Here is a 15,745-nt window from a genome sequence, read left to right as displayed (position 1 = left end):
AAATTATTATAATAATATCGTTGCTTTTAAATCAGACCATGTTATCTTAGGAAAGAATCCGGTGATCGTCACCTATACAAAGTTATTAACATTATCAATATTTGTTAAGGGCATTTCCTAGATATATATTTTATTGACTACAAAGTAGACAGAAACTTGCATTATCTACAATATCTATCAGTGTTTTCCTGGACGACATTGTCTTAGGAGAAATCTTTATGAAAAGTGATGAGGATAGAGTGCATGTCGAGACTCAAGTTGACTGCAGTTGTGCTCAGTCTTTTTTAACAGAAGGTTATCTTATCTTTAACCCTGGACTTAATCTGAAATAGTTTTACATTTGGTTTTCAAATAAGTATTGTTCTTTCTTTTCATCAGTCCTTGAACAACGTGTTCAAATAATACATGCATATATCATTCTTTTGTTGAAATAAATGTGTTTTTTACACTTATGAAATTGAAACATGGATTAATTAATCAACAAACTATTGACCTTGGTAGTTAAATGTTAACTATCGACCCTACTGTACTGTTTAAACGAAGACCAATTTCATTTTTCTCAAACTTATTTCTATGAGAAAATTACCCCATAGGATTTTTTTTCTCATAAATAAGACTAGTAATATTTGGAAGCTATGTTGATAAACAAAACTGAAATGTTAAACTGTATATAATAAGACAAAGAATGCAATGTGTCAATTTAGAGGTGAAAGTAGAAATTTGCAAGTTATTAGATACGTTTATTACATAACCATAATTTATGGTAATGTAATATCAAATGACATGTAGTTCTCTATTGTCAAAAGATATCTTGATATTTTAAACCATGACAGAGTTTATGAATAATATTTATCAATTACACGATGACACTCAATTTATTATAAGCATATTTATAAAGTTTGTGTATGTCCGTTTACAACTCCGTACGTTTAACCAAATTCATCAGCGTAACGGAGATTCAAAAACATGATTACACAATATAAGGCTTTAAATATATATAAATTGTTTTTGCATGATTTTTCTAACACGAAAATATGTGCGCATCAAGAATTAATAAACAAAGTCGTATTTTTCTTTTTTATTTATGCAATATTGGTATATTCTACTGTCCACGCAGTTGCTGCCAATACACCACAATTTATCTGTTCCGCTTTTTCATTCAGAGACTCATCACGTGACCTTAACTTTTAGTCCGAACGTAAGATTTGCAAACTGAAAAGCGTTAAATTGGAGAACGCGTATATTTCAAACGAAATGCCAAGCCATAGAATACATATCAATTCATCACTGGTTCTGTTTAAATCCCTAACACGCAGATAAGTAATATTATCGGTTTGTGAAAATTTACATTTTTTGGTGACATTCGACCGTTCCTCAGTTGATATTATTGAACAAAATAATTTTGCCCTTTGTGCCATAATTTCATAATTTTTGTTTGTTGTTTACAAAAAATATTTGAAATGGGCTTATATAAACGATAAATCATCTATGTTTGAAAGAAATATTAGACAAAATAAAATTGATTTGTTGCTTTGAAGGTATAGATACACATATAACATATCAATTGCCCGCCCGTGATGTAGCATTAACAACAGTTATACCATAATTATGCCAATATGTTTATTTTAATAAAATTACAGGATCTACATAGCTAACTGTGCGCTGTTCCAACTAGGTCGTACTCTGAAAAATTATTTTAATAAAGATCTACACGATTTCTATTTATGATTGTTAGTTTTAAGTAATACCTTTACAGAACATTCAAAGTTGGGACATCAATCTGCTTTTACAATTTTAAAACACGCATGGTCTAATGGGTCGATGAGAAATGCACCTTGAAGTTTACCATACACTTCTTTGTCGCATACTGTGCGTTAAGGATATGGTGGTCAAGTCCTCTATCACGGTGTAAACCAGTTATCATATTTCGAGTTTATTCTTATAGGCACGCAGGTTTGCGATAAAAACTAAGATATCAACAAATTAGTCACCTGTCAGCGTAACGCAGTTAATCTTTTAGTTCAATACTAATGCAGAACTGGTTCGGATTGTACATTTTCAGGCAAATAATATCTGTATATAAATAACCAAGTACGAATATATTATATTTTTGCTTAACGTAAAGAAGTGTTAAGTGTTGTGTAGTTTTCTATAAACTGTTTTTGTCTCTCTGTCAAAAGTAATGTCTAGCAAGTTGGTACAACCATGTACTGAACACTAAACGGAATGAATACATACATGTACATATACATTGTTTCAACTGCAGGTCTGTTGGCACGAAATACTAGTACACGGCACAAGTACCATGACTACTGCATACTACACACTACACAGGATAAAATATTATTACCGGTATATTTAAATTATTACATATTATAACAAAACAAGTTATGTTTGTAAAACATGTATGCCCCTTTTCGGCAACCAATTAGTCATGTGGTCAGGTTATTATACGGACTTTTGACCTAGTGACCAAAAAATCAATAAGAGTTAGCTACTGGTCATGACTAGTTACTAGGTCATTGTAACCGAAAAGGTTGTGTGCAGCATTTTTAGCTCGACTTTTTTTTTTGAAAAAAAAATAGAGGTATTGCTACAGTCAGGTCGGCGTTGCCGTTGCCGTTGCCGTTGCCGTTGCCGTCCGAAAACTTGTACCTGGATCATAACTTTTTTATTTCTTTGTGTATTGTCTTCATACTTGGCCACAACAACCCTTGGGACAAGACCTTTCAGTAGACCACACTAACCTTGACCTTCATCCGTAAATGACCTTGACCTTCAAGGTTAAAAGTCCAATTTTTGCTTGTTCATGCTGTTATTGGCTGTAACTTTGTTATTTTTGAATGGATTGTCTTCAAACTTGAACATAATAATCTTTAAGGATATCCCTTAAAAATAACCAGCCAGACCTTGACCTTCACTCATAAATGACCTTGACTTTGAAGGTCAAATTATTGAAATTTTCATTTTTTTGGCTTTTATTGGCTGTAAGTTTGTTATTTTTGAATGGATTGTCCTGAAACTTGAACATAATAATCTTCAAAGATTACTGTTAAAGATATACCGGAAGACCTTGACCTTCACACATTAATGACATTGTCTTTGAAGGTCAAATTATTGAAATTTTCATTGTTTTGGCGGTCACTGACTGTAACTTTGCTATTATTGAAGGGATCAACTTCATATTATTAGAGAACATTCTTAAGGACCAGACCTTGTTGTTTATCAAACCCAACTTTGCTTGGGCTCTTAAATGACCTTGACCTTGAAGGTTAAATTACTGAATTTTCTCAGATTTCTGCAGTAAATGACCATATTTAAATATTTATTGGTGTGTGTGTGTCTATATATATATATTTACAACAACAACAACAATAACTAAAATTGTGTCATTGTTTCTATTTATAGAATTGCGTCATTGTTTCTATTTATAGAATTGCGTCATTGTTTCTATTTAGAGAAATTGGGTCATTGTTTTTTTGTTTTTTTTTATAGAAATGCGTCATTGTTTCTATTTTTAGGGATTGCATCATTTTTTCTATTTTTAGAAATTGCATCATAATTTCTATTTTTAGAAATTGCATCATTTTTTCTATTTTTAGATATTGCGTCATAATTTCTATTTTTAGTATTTTTAGAGATTGCATCATTTTTTCTATTTTTAGAAATTGTGTCATAATTTCTATTTTTAGAAATTTCGTCATAATTTCTATTTTTAGAAATTGCGTCATTGGTGCTATTTTAGATATTGCGTCATTTTTTCTATTTTTAGAAATTGCGTCATAATTTCTATTTTTAGTATTTTTAGAGATTGCATCATTTTTTCTATTTTTAGAAATTGCGTCATAATTTCTATTTTTAGAAATTGCATCATTGGTGCTATTTTTAGAAACTGTGTCATAATTTCTATTTTATAAATTGCGTCGTAATTTCTATTTTTAGAAATTGCGTCATTGGTGCTATTTTTAGATATTGCGTCATTTTTTCTATTTTTTAGAAATTGCGTCATAATTTCTATTTTTAGTATTTTTAGAGATTGCATCATTTTTGCTATTTTTAGAAATTGCGTCATAATTTCTGTTTTTAGAAATTGCATCATTGGTGCTATTTTTAGAAATTGCGTCATTGTTTCTATTTTTAGAAAATGCGTCATTGTTTCTAATTTTAGACGTTGTGTCATTTTTTCTATTTTTAGAAATTGCGTCATAATTTCTATTTTTAGAAATTGCGTCATAATTTCTATTTTAAGAAATTGCGTCATTTTTTCTATTTTTAGAAATTGCGTCATAATTTCTATTTTTAGAAATTGCGTCATTGGTGCTATTTTTAGAAATTGCGTCATTTTTTCTATTTTTAGAAATTGCGTCATAATTTCTATTTTTAGAAATTGCGTCATTGGTGCTATTTTTAGAAATTGCGTCATTTTTTCTATTTTTAGAAATTGCGTCATTGGTGCTATTTTTTAGAAATTGCGTCATTTTTTAGAAATTGCGTCATAATTTCTATTTTTAGAAATTGCGTCATAATTTCTATTTTTAGAAATTGCGTCATTGGTGCTATTTTTAGAAATTGCGTCATTTTTTCTACTTTTAGAAATTGCGTCATAATTTCTATTTTTAGATATTGCGTCATAATTTCTATTTTAGTATATCTAGAAATTGCGTCATTTTTTCTTTTTTTAGAAGTTGCTTCATTTTTTTCTATTTTTAGAAATTGCGTCAATTTTTCTATTTTTAGAAATTGCATCATTGTTGCTATTTTTAGAAATTGCATCACTTTTTTATTTTTAGAAATTATGTCATTTTTTGTATTTTTAGAAATTGCGTCATTTTTTCTATATTGAGAAATTGCATCATGTTGCTATTTTAAGAAATTGCGTACTGTTGCTATTTTTAGAAATATGCTTAATGTTTCTATTCATATATATACAAAATATATAAAGAAAACTAATGTGACAAGACAGACAAACTAAATTTATAAAAAGGAAACGTTAATATATGTTCAAACCTTTCTATGTTTGCGTTTAGAAAAAGTAAAAAGTCGAGCGTTGCCCCCGCCCGGCGGTGGCTCTTGTTATGACAAAGTTATCACACATTTTACCTAGTTATATATGTATAAAATTTATGAATCCTGTAGGCCTCCTTAATGAAAGCCAATTTGTAATATTATATTGGACCTTGAAATGTGAACACCACAAGACTTTTTAGTTTAATAAAAATATCAACCAAGGCAACTTGAGTTGTTGATTTATTGATCGCAAACCATTTAAACGTACAATGTGACTTTGATCTTGAAATTAATAGGGGTTATCTACAGGCCAAGACCAATGCACCTATGCAGTTTGAGAGCCTACATCCCATGGGTTGTCTAGTTATTGATAGGAAAACGTTTTTTACCAACAAGGTCAATAAAATTTACCTTTGACCCCTTTACCCAAGAATCAATAGGGGTTATCTTATAGCCTAAATCAATGCACTTATGCAGTTTGAGGGCCAAGGGTCCTTTGGTTGTCAAATCATTGATCGGAAACCGTTTTAACCTACAAAGTCAATTTGACTTGACCATTGATCCATTGACCTCAAAATAAATAGGAGTCATCTACTGGTCATGAACATTATTCATACTAAAGTTGAAATTCCTAGGCCTATGCGTTCTTACTGATCAGAAATCATTTGGTCTACGGACCTACCGACAAAAAAGAAAATGTACGACAACTTGTGAGGCACGAACTCATGAAAAAAATTAAGTAAGTTGTATTGCATCCCAATGACTCTACCGTCCAGTTTTGCCATCAAAACATTTAAAGTTCTATTATTTATCTTGTACTATATTCGCCCTTTAATACCCTGTTTTACCTGTTTTAACCTGTTTTAAGATAGTAAACTTTTGTGTACACAAACAATGCAACGTCACTCTCACATAATCACAGCGGCACAATAGACGCTTGAGGTTTAGAGTCATTATCAAGTACAACAGAAATGCCAACTCTTGGATATTGGAAAAATAAAGGTGTAAGTATTTATTTATTGGTAGATATTTTACTAAAGTAGCATAATTATGTTTGGTTATCTCATTAAGACCACTTTCACAACACTGCACGTATATTTTATAACATACCTGAATGTAACATTTAATTTACGTTATGGTTTAAACTTTCAGTTAGCACAGCCGATTCGATTGCTTTTAACATATGCCGGGGTAGAGTTTGAAGATGTACAGTACGGACAAGGGCCTCGTAAGAATTTTTGTTCTCTGGTTCTTAGAAATTGTAAACCTGAAATTTTTATACTACTCTATTTGTTATAAATACTATTTGATATTCATAACAAATTACGTAATATTGTTTTCATGTTATAGGTGCCTTATGCATAACTTCCTTTCTGAAGTGTATTCATTTACTGTAAGGATGAAGTGTGAGCCTGTCATAATAATCATCCCGTTTATCTGTAGATATATATTTTTACAACGATTTAGCCCCTTTCAATATATAATCAGCAACATGTTTTTTACTAAAATATATTATTGAGATTGCCCAGAATATATACATTTTTCTACGCTAAGACTATCATGTTTATATAAAATCTGTGTTTATTTGTTTGTTTGTTTGTTTCATTTTACGCCTTTTCCCAACAGTATTTCAGTCATATAGGCGGGTAGTTTCCTAACCATCGTTCCTGGAGAGTTACACCAGTACTAGACTACCTTCCTCCGCGCTAAACTACCAAAGCATCTGTCGGGTAAAATCTGTGAATAATGATGCAATTAGCATAAAACAACGTATGTACATTATTTAAAAATAAATGGAAAATGTGAGAACAAATATTTTGAGCTTACTACTTGATTTATTTGATGATTGAAAAAAATCATTTGAAAAGCCCTATTGAGGATCCCTACTTTTGAAAAAAAACAACTCATTTTTTGTTCTTCTGTGTATTAATTTGATCCTTTGACAAATACATTGTAAACATTAACTGAAAATTAACAGGTCATGTACACTGAATAAACAAACAAAAATCCAAAAAATGTTAAAAATGACAACACTATCGCACGCTTGGGATGTTAAACCGGTGTTATCAGTATCTTGACAGTCAAAATCATGAAGAAAGATAGAACGTGTTTTATCGCAATAATGTAATTTTGCTCGCAAGGATGTCACCTTATTTATCATTAGTTAGTTATCTAGATTGAATATGATACTCCGATGTTGTGTAGACGCGGCCAAAATATTTACCTACAGTGAAGTGTAAATATCATGTTTCAATTAAACCTGTTACTGTGCGTCAAATAGCGGATATTCATGCGAGTTTTTGGGAGAAATTTACATCAGTTTAGGGATTAGTGGTGTCACATTTATCCGTTTAAACGGGTACGGTCGATTTTTAGCTAATTCAATAACCCGTAACTGACAAAGTGGAAAAAAGTTTTAAATTGATTAAAACATTACCTAAATTTTTTATAACAAGATATGACAATTTGTTTGTATTCAGCTGCAATCAACAATGTTTTTTTCCGATCTGATTGAGTACGGTACGACCTTACTGGTAAATATTCACTCCATATTCAAACCAAACTTCTCGTTGTGGTTACCTCCCTTGGCAGATTATAGTGTCGGAACATCCTCGACTATTATTCATAATAACCTCGGAAACAGTCCGGAGTGAAAGTAGTTCTAACTCGTGGTTTCAGATGTTAACAGTAACAGAGAGTGTAATCTTCGAATATTTTGAAGGAATGTATATATTTGACGTCTAAAGCAATAAAGTCTATCTCGGTACAATTATGATTGAAAAATGAATTACAAAATGAATTTGCTCATTTAAGGTTGACTTTTACTTGATATATTGGTAAAAAACCTTGTCAGCAACTCTTAGCATTAATTTTATATTTGTTTACATGTTTAGTTTCTTAGCGTATGTTCGACCGAAATACATATCCGTTATGTGTATTAATACTATTGTGTTCGAGGTCCTTATTCATTTTCACTTTTCATCGTGCAATTCGTTTACTTTAAGGTAAAAAAACTATATCCGGTGCCTGTAGTAAATAAAAATAATAATTTTGAAATACAAAACAAGTTAGTTTTAATTGTTTAAATGTTGAAGAATTCTATAATTTCTGCATGAAAATACGTTTGTATATTTCCTTGAGAGTGCATGGCGTATTCTTAAAAACGGTTTGATAAAATCCTATATAGACTTGATAGCAATAAATTTACCAAAGTCGTCCAAAAATCCCCCCCCCCCCCAAAAAAAAAAACAAAACAAACAACAACAACAACAACAACAAATTAATAGGTTTGGAAATCTTTGACAGCGATTTTCTTAAAATATAGAGCACGATAATAGTTTGAACATCACCACTTCTTATGTCACTTAGTTTGTAAGTTACTCTTAATGTTTAACTAACAAATACTATACTACTTTGTAATTTTCAAGTTCAAAAAGGTCACGTGATATGCTTATTGGTAATTACATTTAACCTTTTTCCTGAATTTCAGCGCCGGATTTTAGCAGAGAATCGTGGTACAGTGTAAAACCAAAGTTTGGAGAATTTTTGTCCTTTCCCAATGTAAGTGTACTTGTGTAAATATTAAGATTTATAAATTCTGCAGATAAAAATATTATCGAATACATTGTGTGTAATGGACAGGTCTTTTCTATAATTCGAAAAAGACTGTTATGCTAGGTGAATGTATTTCCTTGTAAATATGAAACAAGAGGTGCCATGCGTTGCAAGAATGTACACACTGTCTTGCTGTTAGCCATATATAGGTACGCCGGTATTGTTCAAGAAGTAAAGTATTGAATATAGCCGAACCTGCCTAAAAAGCAACGTAAAATATGAAAACAAACAGCGACATGAACACTGCAAAACATCTGTTCCACAAGAGGAGTTGCCCTTTCTCTGATTTTTTTACACATTTTAAGTGGAAGTAACATATAGCTAGCGTGTTCGAGATGACATCGGTGAGCAAAATCATATTTTAAGTTTCGACATTCTATCAGTACTTAAAAGTAGAAAAAAAACTTTTTAATTGTTGTTTAATAATGAAAATACATATTGTTATACAAAAATTAAATACTTGAACGATATTTTTCAGCTTCCGTATTACATAGATGGCGATGTTAAAATTTCCCAAAGTCACGCAATTTTAAGACACGTAGCCCGGAAATATAAGTTGGATGGTGAGACGGAGAAGGAAAAGGCTGTTGTAGATATGATTATAGAGGAGGCAATGGATCTCAGGAATAATATCTACAAAATAACGTATACAAGTGTTGAAAACTACGTGAGTGGGAAGATATCATTACTGTATCAAATTATTAGAATATATCAATATAATAGTAGAAGTTAATCTATATTGTAAAAATACACGTATAATTTCAATTCGATACATTACCTTGGTTTTAAGATTTTACATTACAAAAATTAGAATATCTGCATATAAGTAGGAATGGGCAAAACAGAGAACAACGCAGTGAAATATATTATTTTGTAACACTAAAGATATTGAAGATGAATATCACTTTGTATTCCCAGTGTAATAAGAAGGGCATTGGGTTTCATAAACGTTACTTGATCTTTACAATAATAAGTTTTTTTATTCTATTTTTCATTCTCTAGGAGAAGTTGAAACCAGATTTCTTTAAGAATCTCCCGCCAAAACTAAAACAGTTTGAGAATCATCTAGGTGTAAATGACTGGTTTGCTGGGGACGCTGTAAGTTTATCTTTATCAAACTTCACCGTGCTGAATCTGTAAATCTTTGACTATAAGTATTGAACCAGACCATTCTTCAAGTCCGTACTATATACTGTTGACAGATCAACTTCTAACTATCCATCGAGGTATCCCTAACATTTATAATTGACTGTTTGTTCCGGACAAACTTTTTTCATTTTCAGTAATTGGTAATTGGTTATTTATAACGAGATTAAGTGCTTGTTTTTTTTTACAACGTAAATAAATCATTGCTTAGAACGCTCATTATTTCTTGTTTTTTTTCTCTCTTTTCATTTTTATTTATAACTAAAAGTATTCTTTCTTTTATTTTAACGAGAATTTTTCCATGTTTATTAACTTGTATAACTATAATTATTATTTGTTTTATTCATAACAAAAACTATTTCTTATTTATTTAAAACTAAACTTATTCTCTGTTTTATTTTTAACGAGAATTATTCTTTGACTATTTTTAACATTTTTTACGAGAAATGTATTTATTTATTTATTTTGTTTGCTAATTTATAACGAAACTTATTCTTTGTTATATTCACGGCGACAACTTTTCCATGTCTAATTAAAATGATTATATTAAACGTGACATTATGCTAATTTTTCGTTAGCAACTGTATCAATGGTCAATGACAAATAATCGTAGTAAAAATTGAAAGGATAAAGTATAAAAACTGCACCTATGATGGGGCATAATGTTACTTTAAAATCTAATGTGGCTATGCTACTGTACAAATCAAGATTATGAATATGTCTTTTAAAACAAAATTGATTCGATTATTTAAATTCGATTATTTAAGATAACAGCAGCCGATTTTTCGATGTATGATCTTCTTGATTTTCTTCGACGGTTGCAGTCTGATTGTTTGAATGCCTTCCCGAAGCTACAGAGTTTCATTGATAGGTTTGAATCTCTACCAAAAGTCAAGGAATATATATCACTCGACAAAGTCCAGAATCTGCCCAGAAGTAGCAAAATTGCAGTGAGGACCTTATGAAATCACATATTTTCAATTCGCAAAAAGCAATGAATAACATTTTGAAGAAGACGTCCGTCTGAAGTGTCAGTCTGTCATATACATCAGACCTACGTGCTGTTAAATGTGTTTTTACAATATATAGTCTAGATTTATTTTCGATTATATTACAAGTACACAATTCTGCATATAGTGGATACTTCAACCAAGAGTTTAACCAAACCTTCAGTCTGCCACGACAAGCTTGTTGAATCTGTACTTTGAAACTTCATAAAGATATGTCATTCATAAGGAGTTGTAATTGTTGCTTTAAGGCTGCATACCTTCAAAATATTTCATAAAAATCAAATTTGAGAAAATTGTACTAAGATGTAAGGAAAAGTAATAAGTTTCAAGATTCAAGTAATATTTTACATATTATGTACAATTTATGACTGATTTTTCAGTATCTTTAGCTATATTTCTACTGAGTTACTAACGAAGTAAAGGCTAGTTATGCATATTTTGACCACTTTTGGTACTTTACGAGGTTTGTAAGTGCCATTGATAATGTGTAAATTGCTTCCTTTTGGTTACTTCACAATATTACACATTCAAATACATTTTCAAAATTTTCATGAAAATTAGAATGAATCTGGAGGCATGCTGCTTTAAACATTATTTATAAATCGGTATTAAATTTAATTATACTATAATGTATAATTTAACTATACGGCTTGTTTTATTTTGTAGCAAAAGTATCAACAAAATCTCATTTTTTTTAGATTTATATCAATTTTATTAGATATCTGACATGTTGAGAATTGGTAGCATATCTAGAATATAATTTTCATATTGTAAAATACACAAAGATTTGCATAAAAGTGATCGTGTTTTATTACAATGCAACGGAAATGACGTCATTTATTGAGAAATAAATCGTCTGCTTTTTATCACTAGGTTAGTATACCGGGAATGTACATGTACTATTAAAGAAAAAAAACCATAAACTGTTTTGCTAAACACACCAAAATTATTCAATGGAGGAATTAAAAAAAAAACTAATTTATGTGCTGGTATGACGTCATTCTTTGAGAAAGTCGTCTGTTGTTGTGCTAGACAAATCTGAGACCAAGTGTGCCTTTACGTTGTGTATAAATAAAAATATCTGCTTAAACTACACCAAGATATAATAAATTATTTGAAGTCATATTTGTCATCCTGAAACTAACAATTCCTGCACAACATGACCCTGTAATGATAAATCTATGGTCATTAATGGCCATTTCTACAGCTCTGTTTCTGTTCCATTATGAAGAAAAAATGGGAAATGTCGGATCATGTTTAGGGAAAGTACTCATGTAGTAATTGTCAATTTTTAAACTAAGGTTTAACAGAAATATATCATATAGTTGCTAACTGATGAGCATCTTAAAATGAACAGAACAACATACAACACATAATGATATAATGGCATACAATGTCAGAAACAAACCGAACAAATGACTATTGACTACTATAAAATTCTAAAAAAGAATGTATGTTATTTACATTGCCATTTCCGTTTTGTGTGTTGTTTTAGTTTGTTATTACGGCATAACAACACAATCTAGGTCATATTTCGCCGAAAACAGGAAAGATGACTTTGGCTAACCTCGTGTGTTACGAACTAAAAGCAAAATCAGGTGTCAAAACCAGCTCACCTGCTGCAGCTAAGAGATGCATTGACTCAAGAAACTCGAACCAATGTAGTCGCCCCTTATGATTACACATGGATGAAAGGTGGCTAAAATATGATTCCTCAACCCTAACAGGCAACCCATCAGCGGCAATTGTCATTTTCGGATATATAACCATTGTGGCTTATCTACTAGTATGTTAAGTTTAAGCAAGAGACAGGATGGTGTCAGATTGTAAAAAACAAGAATGTTTGACATCACCGAATATAACGATTATGTTAGTATTAAGTTGAATATTTCTAGGTTTTTAGTACATAAGTCTGACAAACAAGTCTATTTGGTGTCAGCAATGATATAATACCAAAGATTCTGTTGTATTTCTGACTGAAAAGATGAAACCATGAGCAACAACGTCATTATAAGATTCAATCAGTTTTCACATTGGAGTAAAGAGTAAAGAAATTTACACACTAAAGAATAACAATAGAGACATAACTCTTAAAGATTATGTCGTCTAAAACTCATAGTGATTAATTATCTTTTGTAGAATGAAATAAAATGGTTTATATAATTTACACTTAACACTCTCATTTGACATAATGACATGTTAATAGTACGAGATAAGTAGATGCGACAATTGTTCTTCAATCAAGACCGTACCTGTTCTGCATATTTCTCCAGTTCGAGTTTAAGTCCGCATTTGTGTAAAGTTGTGTATATGTCTCAAACAAGACCTAGTAGTTGATAACTGCTTGTCAGCAGTTTTAAGTTACACTTGTTGTTTCTAAATATTGGCGTGACAGTCAACCAAAATGTACTAAAAGGACGACTGGTCAACCATGCTAGACAGGTGCCTGTACCTGTACAATGCCTCGGCGACTGAATGCTTTGTACCCTTAAAAATCAAAAGCATCTTGTTCTTTATATGTGTGTAGCAAAGCTTGCTACAGAAAAAACGCTTTCAGAAAGACTTAAAACTTTTGTTCAACGTGAAAGGGTAAAATTAGTTTAAACAAATAAAAAAATAGATAACCGTTCCGGCAAATTTGAAATGTTGCAAGCTCGGATCGATGAAACCCGTCCATGGACAGCAATGAAAAGTGCAAGTCCAAGTCCCCAGCTCCCGCCCAAGGAGAATTCAATAATTTGACAAATAACTGTAGAATTGAAAATTCGCAAACATCTGCAGATGTATTCATGCGGCGGTTATCATTGAACTTAAAAATTGACATATACATGTAAGAGGTGTTCCATTAAAAGCGGCGCGTGGCTCCGACGTTAAAGAATAAGTGTACCCTAAACGAGAAAACCATTGGCGAAACTAAACAAAATGGGAAGGAGATCAGAGGTAATGGAGCCTGGTTATTACAGACAAGCTATCGAAAGGCAAATTTAAAAAGCAAGCTGCATATCCTAAGGATGATACAATTGTTTTCAAGTAAGGAGAAGTAGAACGGCCCAAGTAGAAAAGCCAAATAGATATAACTGAAATTACGACAAACACAACAATGATGTCGTGCTTGACAATCGAGCATCGGATATAAAACATCTCTGATTCAGTACGGGTCGAAATTTTACGGCCTCCTCACTGCAACGATGACGTGGCAATATATAGAAATAGAAATTCTAAAGAAAATCCAAAACGGCAAAATTGAAAATGTAGGACAGCCTGCCCATAGACGGCACCACATCACCGTATAACACTACATCTTCGGTTCAATCAATAAATACATGTTACAAGTCAGAGTTACGTTTCAAAAAATTCCCACGTTTCAAAGACTGACCAATCTAACATTATAAATATATACATAGATTTTCCCTTTCACAGAAGGAAAATATTATAAATTGCTGATGCAAAACGTGCCTTTAAGATAATATGTAAAGATGTGAAGGCAATGAAAATAATATCTCATCATTTGAGTTTAATAAAACGTAGGCATTCGAAATTCTGAGTATTCTAAGGTTTGGCGTTAGCCATTACATTTAAGGTCAAGTTTTACACATTGTACTTCTAATTGGTAGACTATTGAGAGATATTGTCATCTATATTTAGGAACAACTGCGTCAAATGCATCAATTATTTCCTCGTGGAACGTTATTTAGGTTACCTGTTTCAGGGCTGGGAATCAAAACTGCGTCGTATCTTACAAAACGTAAACACACGCCGCAGTTTTCACTTTTGATTCTTCATTGTGGAAAGCAGATCGAGCTAGCTTCAAATGTCGATGGTTCTCTGCAGGTGCAACATTTTGCCAAATCAAAAAGAATTTTGTGACTAGAGGTCATAAATTTCTATATTCATCCAAAAACATATTTTTATAACATTTACTATAAGAAATTAATTAAGATATTATTATAAATTAATTAACATGTTCATGCTTATCTGAAACGTAGCTTCCACAATTTAAACTTTCAAATTATTTTTTATTGGAAATGAAACAACATATTCTAAATATTTAAAGCAACAGAACATTGCTATAAACCGTGAATGGTAAGGTTTTTTATCAAGCGCAGATGATTATTTGGTAAAATGACTTATATTGCAAAAATATTCCTGTTGTAAAGACTGCCAAAAAATCAATTGCGTCGTATCATATTTTCTTACCAATTGCGTCGAATCTTTTCGTACAAATCATACAAGTCTTTAAAATATTAAACATTTCTATATTAATGGAATTTTAGTAAATGATGTAAAATTATATTTTGAAATCTATGGTTAATTCTGAAACAAGTATATATTTGATTTGAATATTAAAACAGCGGATAAAGCAATATGAACTGTGTCGTACCAAGCTCCATATAAATTCTGGCCCGCTTCGAGTTGCAAGTTAGCTATCACTTTTATTTGACAAAATAGTTGTGAAATCAACATGTACCGAACGAATCGGAAAATAGTGGAGTGTGTTAATACATATATTTAGTTTTCAGTCATTTCCAACAAAAAGAGTCATAAACAAAACATACCTATTTCGTAACAAGATGGCGGCGTTTGTTTACATTTTGTAGGATACGACGCAGTTTTGATTCCCAACCCTGTAATTATTTGCTGACTCTTCTATAATGCTGACGGTATAGTCACTATACATTCTGACACTAATAGTATATAATGCTAGTTGATAAAAAAATCAAAGAACGTCGGCCGGCAGTGTGACATCAAAAGCCCGTAAGAGACGGGTCGATGCTTCCTGAAACATAACACTTATCTTTCATCGCTTAGTACTGGTTGGCTTCAGGAAAGGTTTTGAATAATGTATCTACTCTATTAAACTTAAATAAATATTCTGTGTAAACAAAATTGCTATGCTCTGCATCACTTAGTAATGATACCATTAGGATTACGAAATATTTCCCTTAGAAACAACCTTGACCAAATCA

At 31.3% G+C, this 15,745-nt stretch overlaps 1 protein-coding gene across 1 annotated transcript; it reads left to right on the top strand.

Annotated features, from left to right (window-relative positions):
* Positions 1–5,877: 5,877 nt before the first annotated feature.
* Positions 5,878–11,419, top strand: LOC132757793 (glutathione S-transferase Mu 1-like). The gene is made up of 6 exons (XM_060749181.1): positions 5,878–6,011; positions 6,160–6,235; positions 8,498–8,568; positions 9,101–9,289; positions 9,625–9,720; positions 10,536–11,419. The coding sequence occupies exons 1-6, from the start codon at positions 5,979–5,981 to the stop codon at positions 10,731–10,733; spliced, it is 663 nt and encodes a 220-aa protein (XP_060605164.1). The 5' UTR covers positions 5,878–5,978; the 3' UTR covers positions 10,734–11,419.
* The last annotated feature ends 4,326 nt before the right edge of the window (positions 11,420–15,745 follow it).

The sequence above is a fragment of the Ruditapes philippinarum genome, unplaced genomic scaffold (genome assembly GCF_026571515.1).
Source record: "Ruditapes philippinarum isolate M1 unplaced genomic scaffold, ASM2657151v2 ctg10810_1_1_1_1, whole genome shotgun sequence".
NCBI lineage: Eukaryota > Metazoa > Mollusca > Bivalvia > Venerida > Veneridae > Ruditapes > Ruditapes philippinarum.
Note: the sequence above shows the minus strand (reverse complement) of the source record. Positions and strands in the feature narration are given on the sequence as shown.

What these genes read in the sequence shown, in the direction of transcription:
- LOC132757793 (XM_060749181.1), top strand. Translation starts at nt 5,979, where the DNA reads ATGCCAACTCTTGGATATTGGAAAAATAAAGGT. An exon ending in AATTTTTGTCCTTTCCCAAT is followed by an intron (nt 8,569 to 9,100) that starts GTAAGTGTACTT and finishes GATATTTTTCAG; the next exon opens with CTTCCGTATTACATAGATGG. An exon ending in ACTGGTTTGCTGGGGACGCT is followed by an intron (nt 9,721 to 10,535) that starts GTAAGTTTATCT and finishes CGATTATTTAAG; the next exon opens with ATAACAGCAGCCGATTTTTC.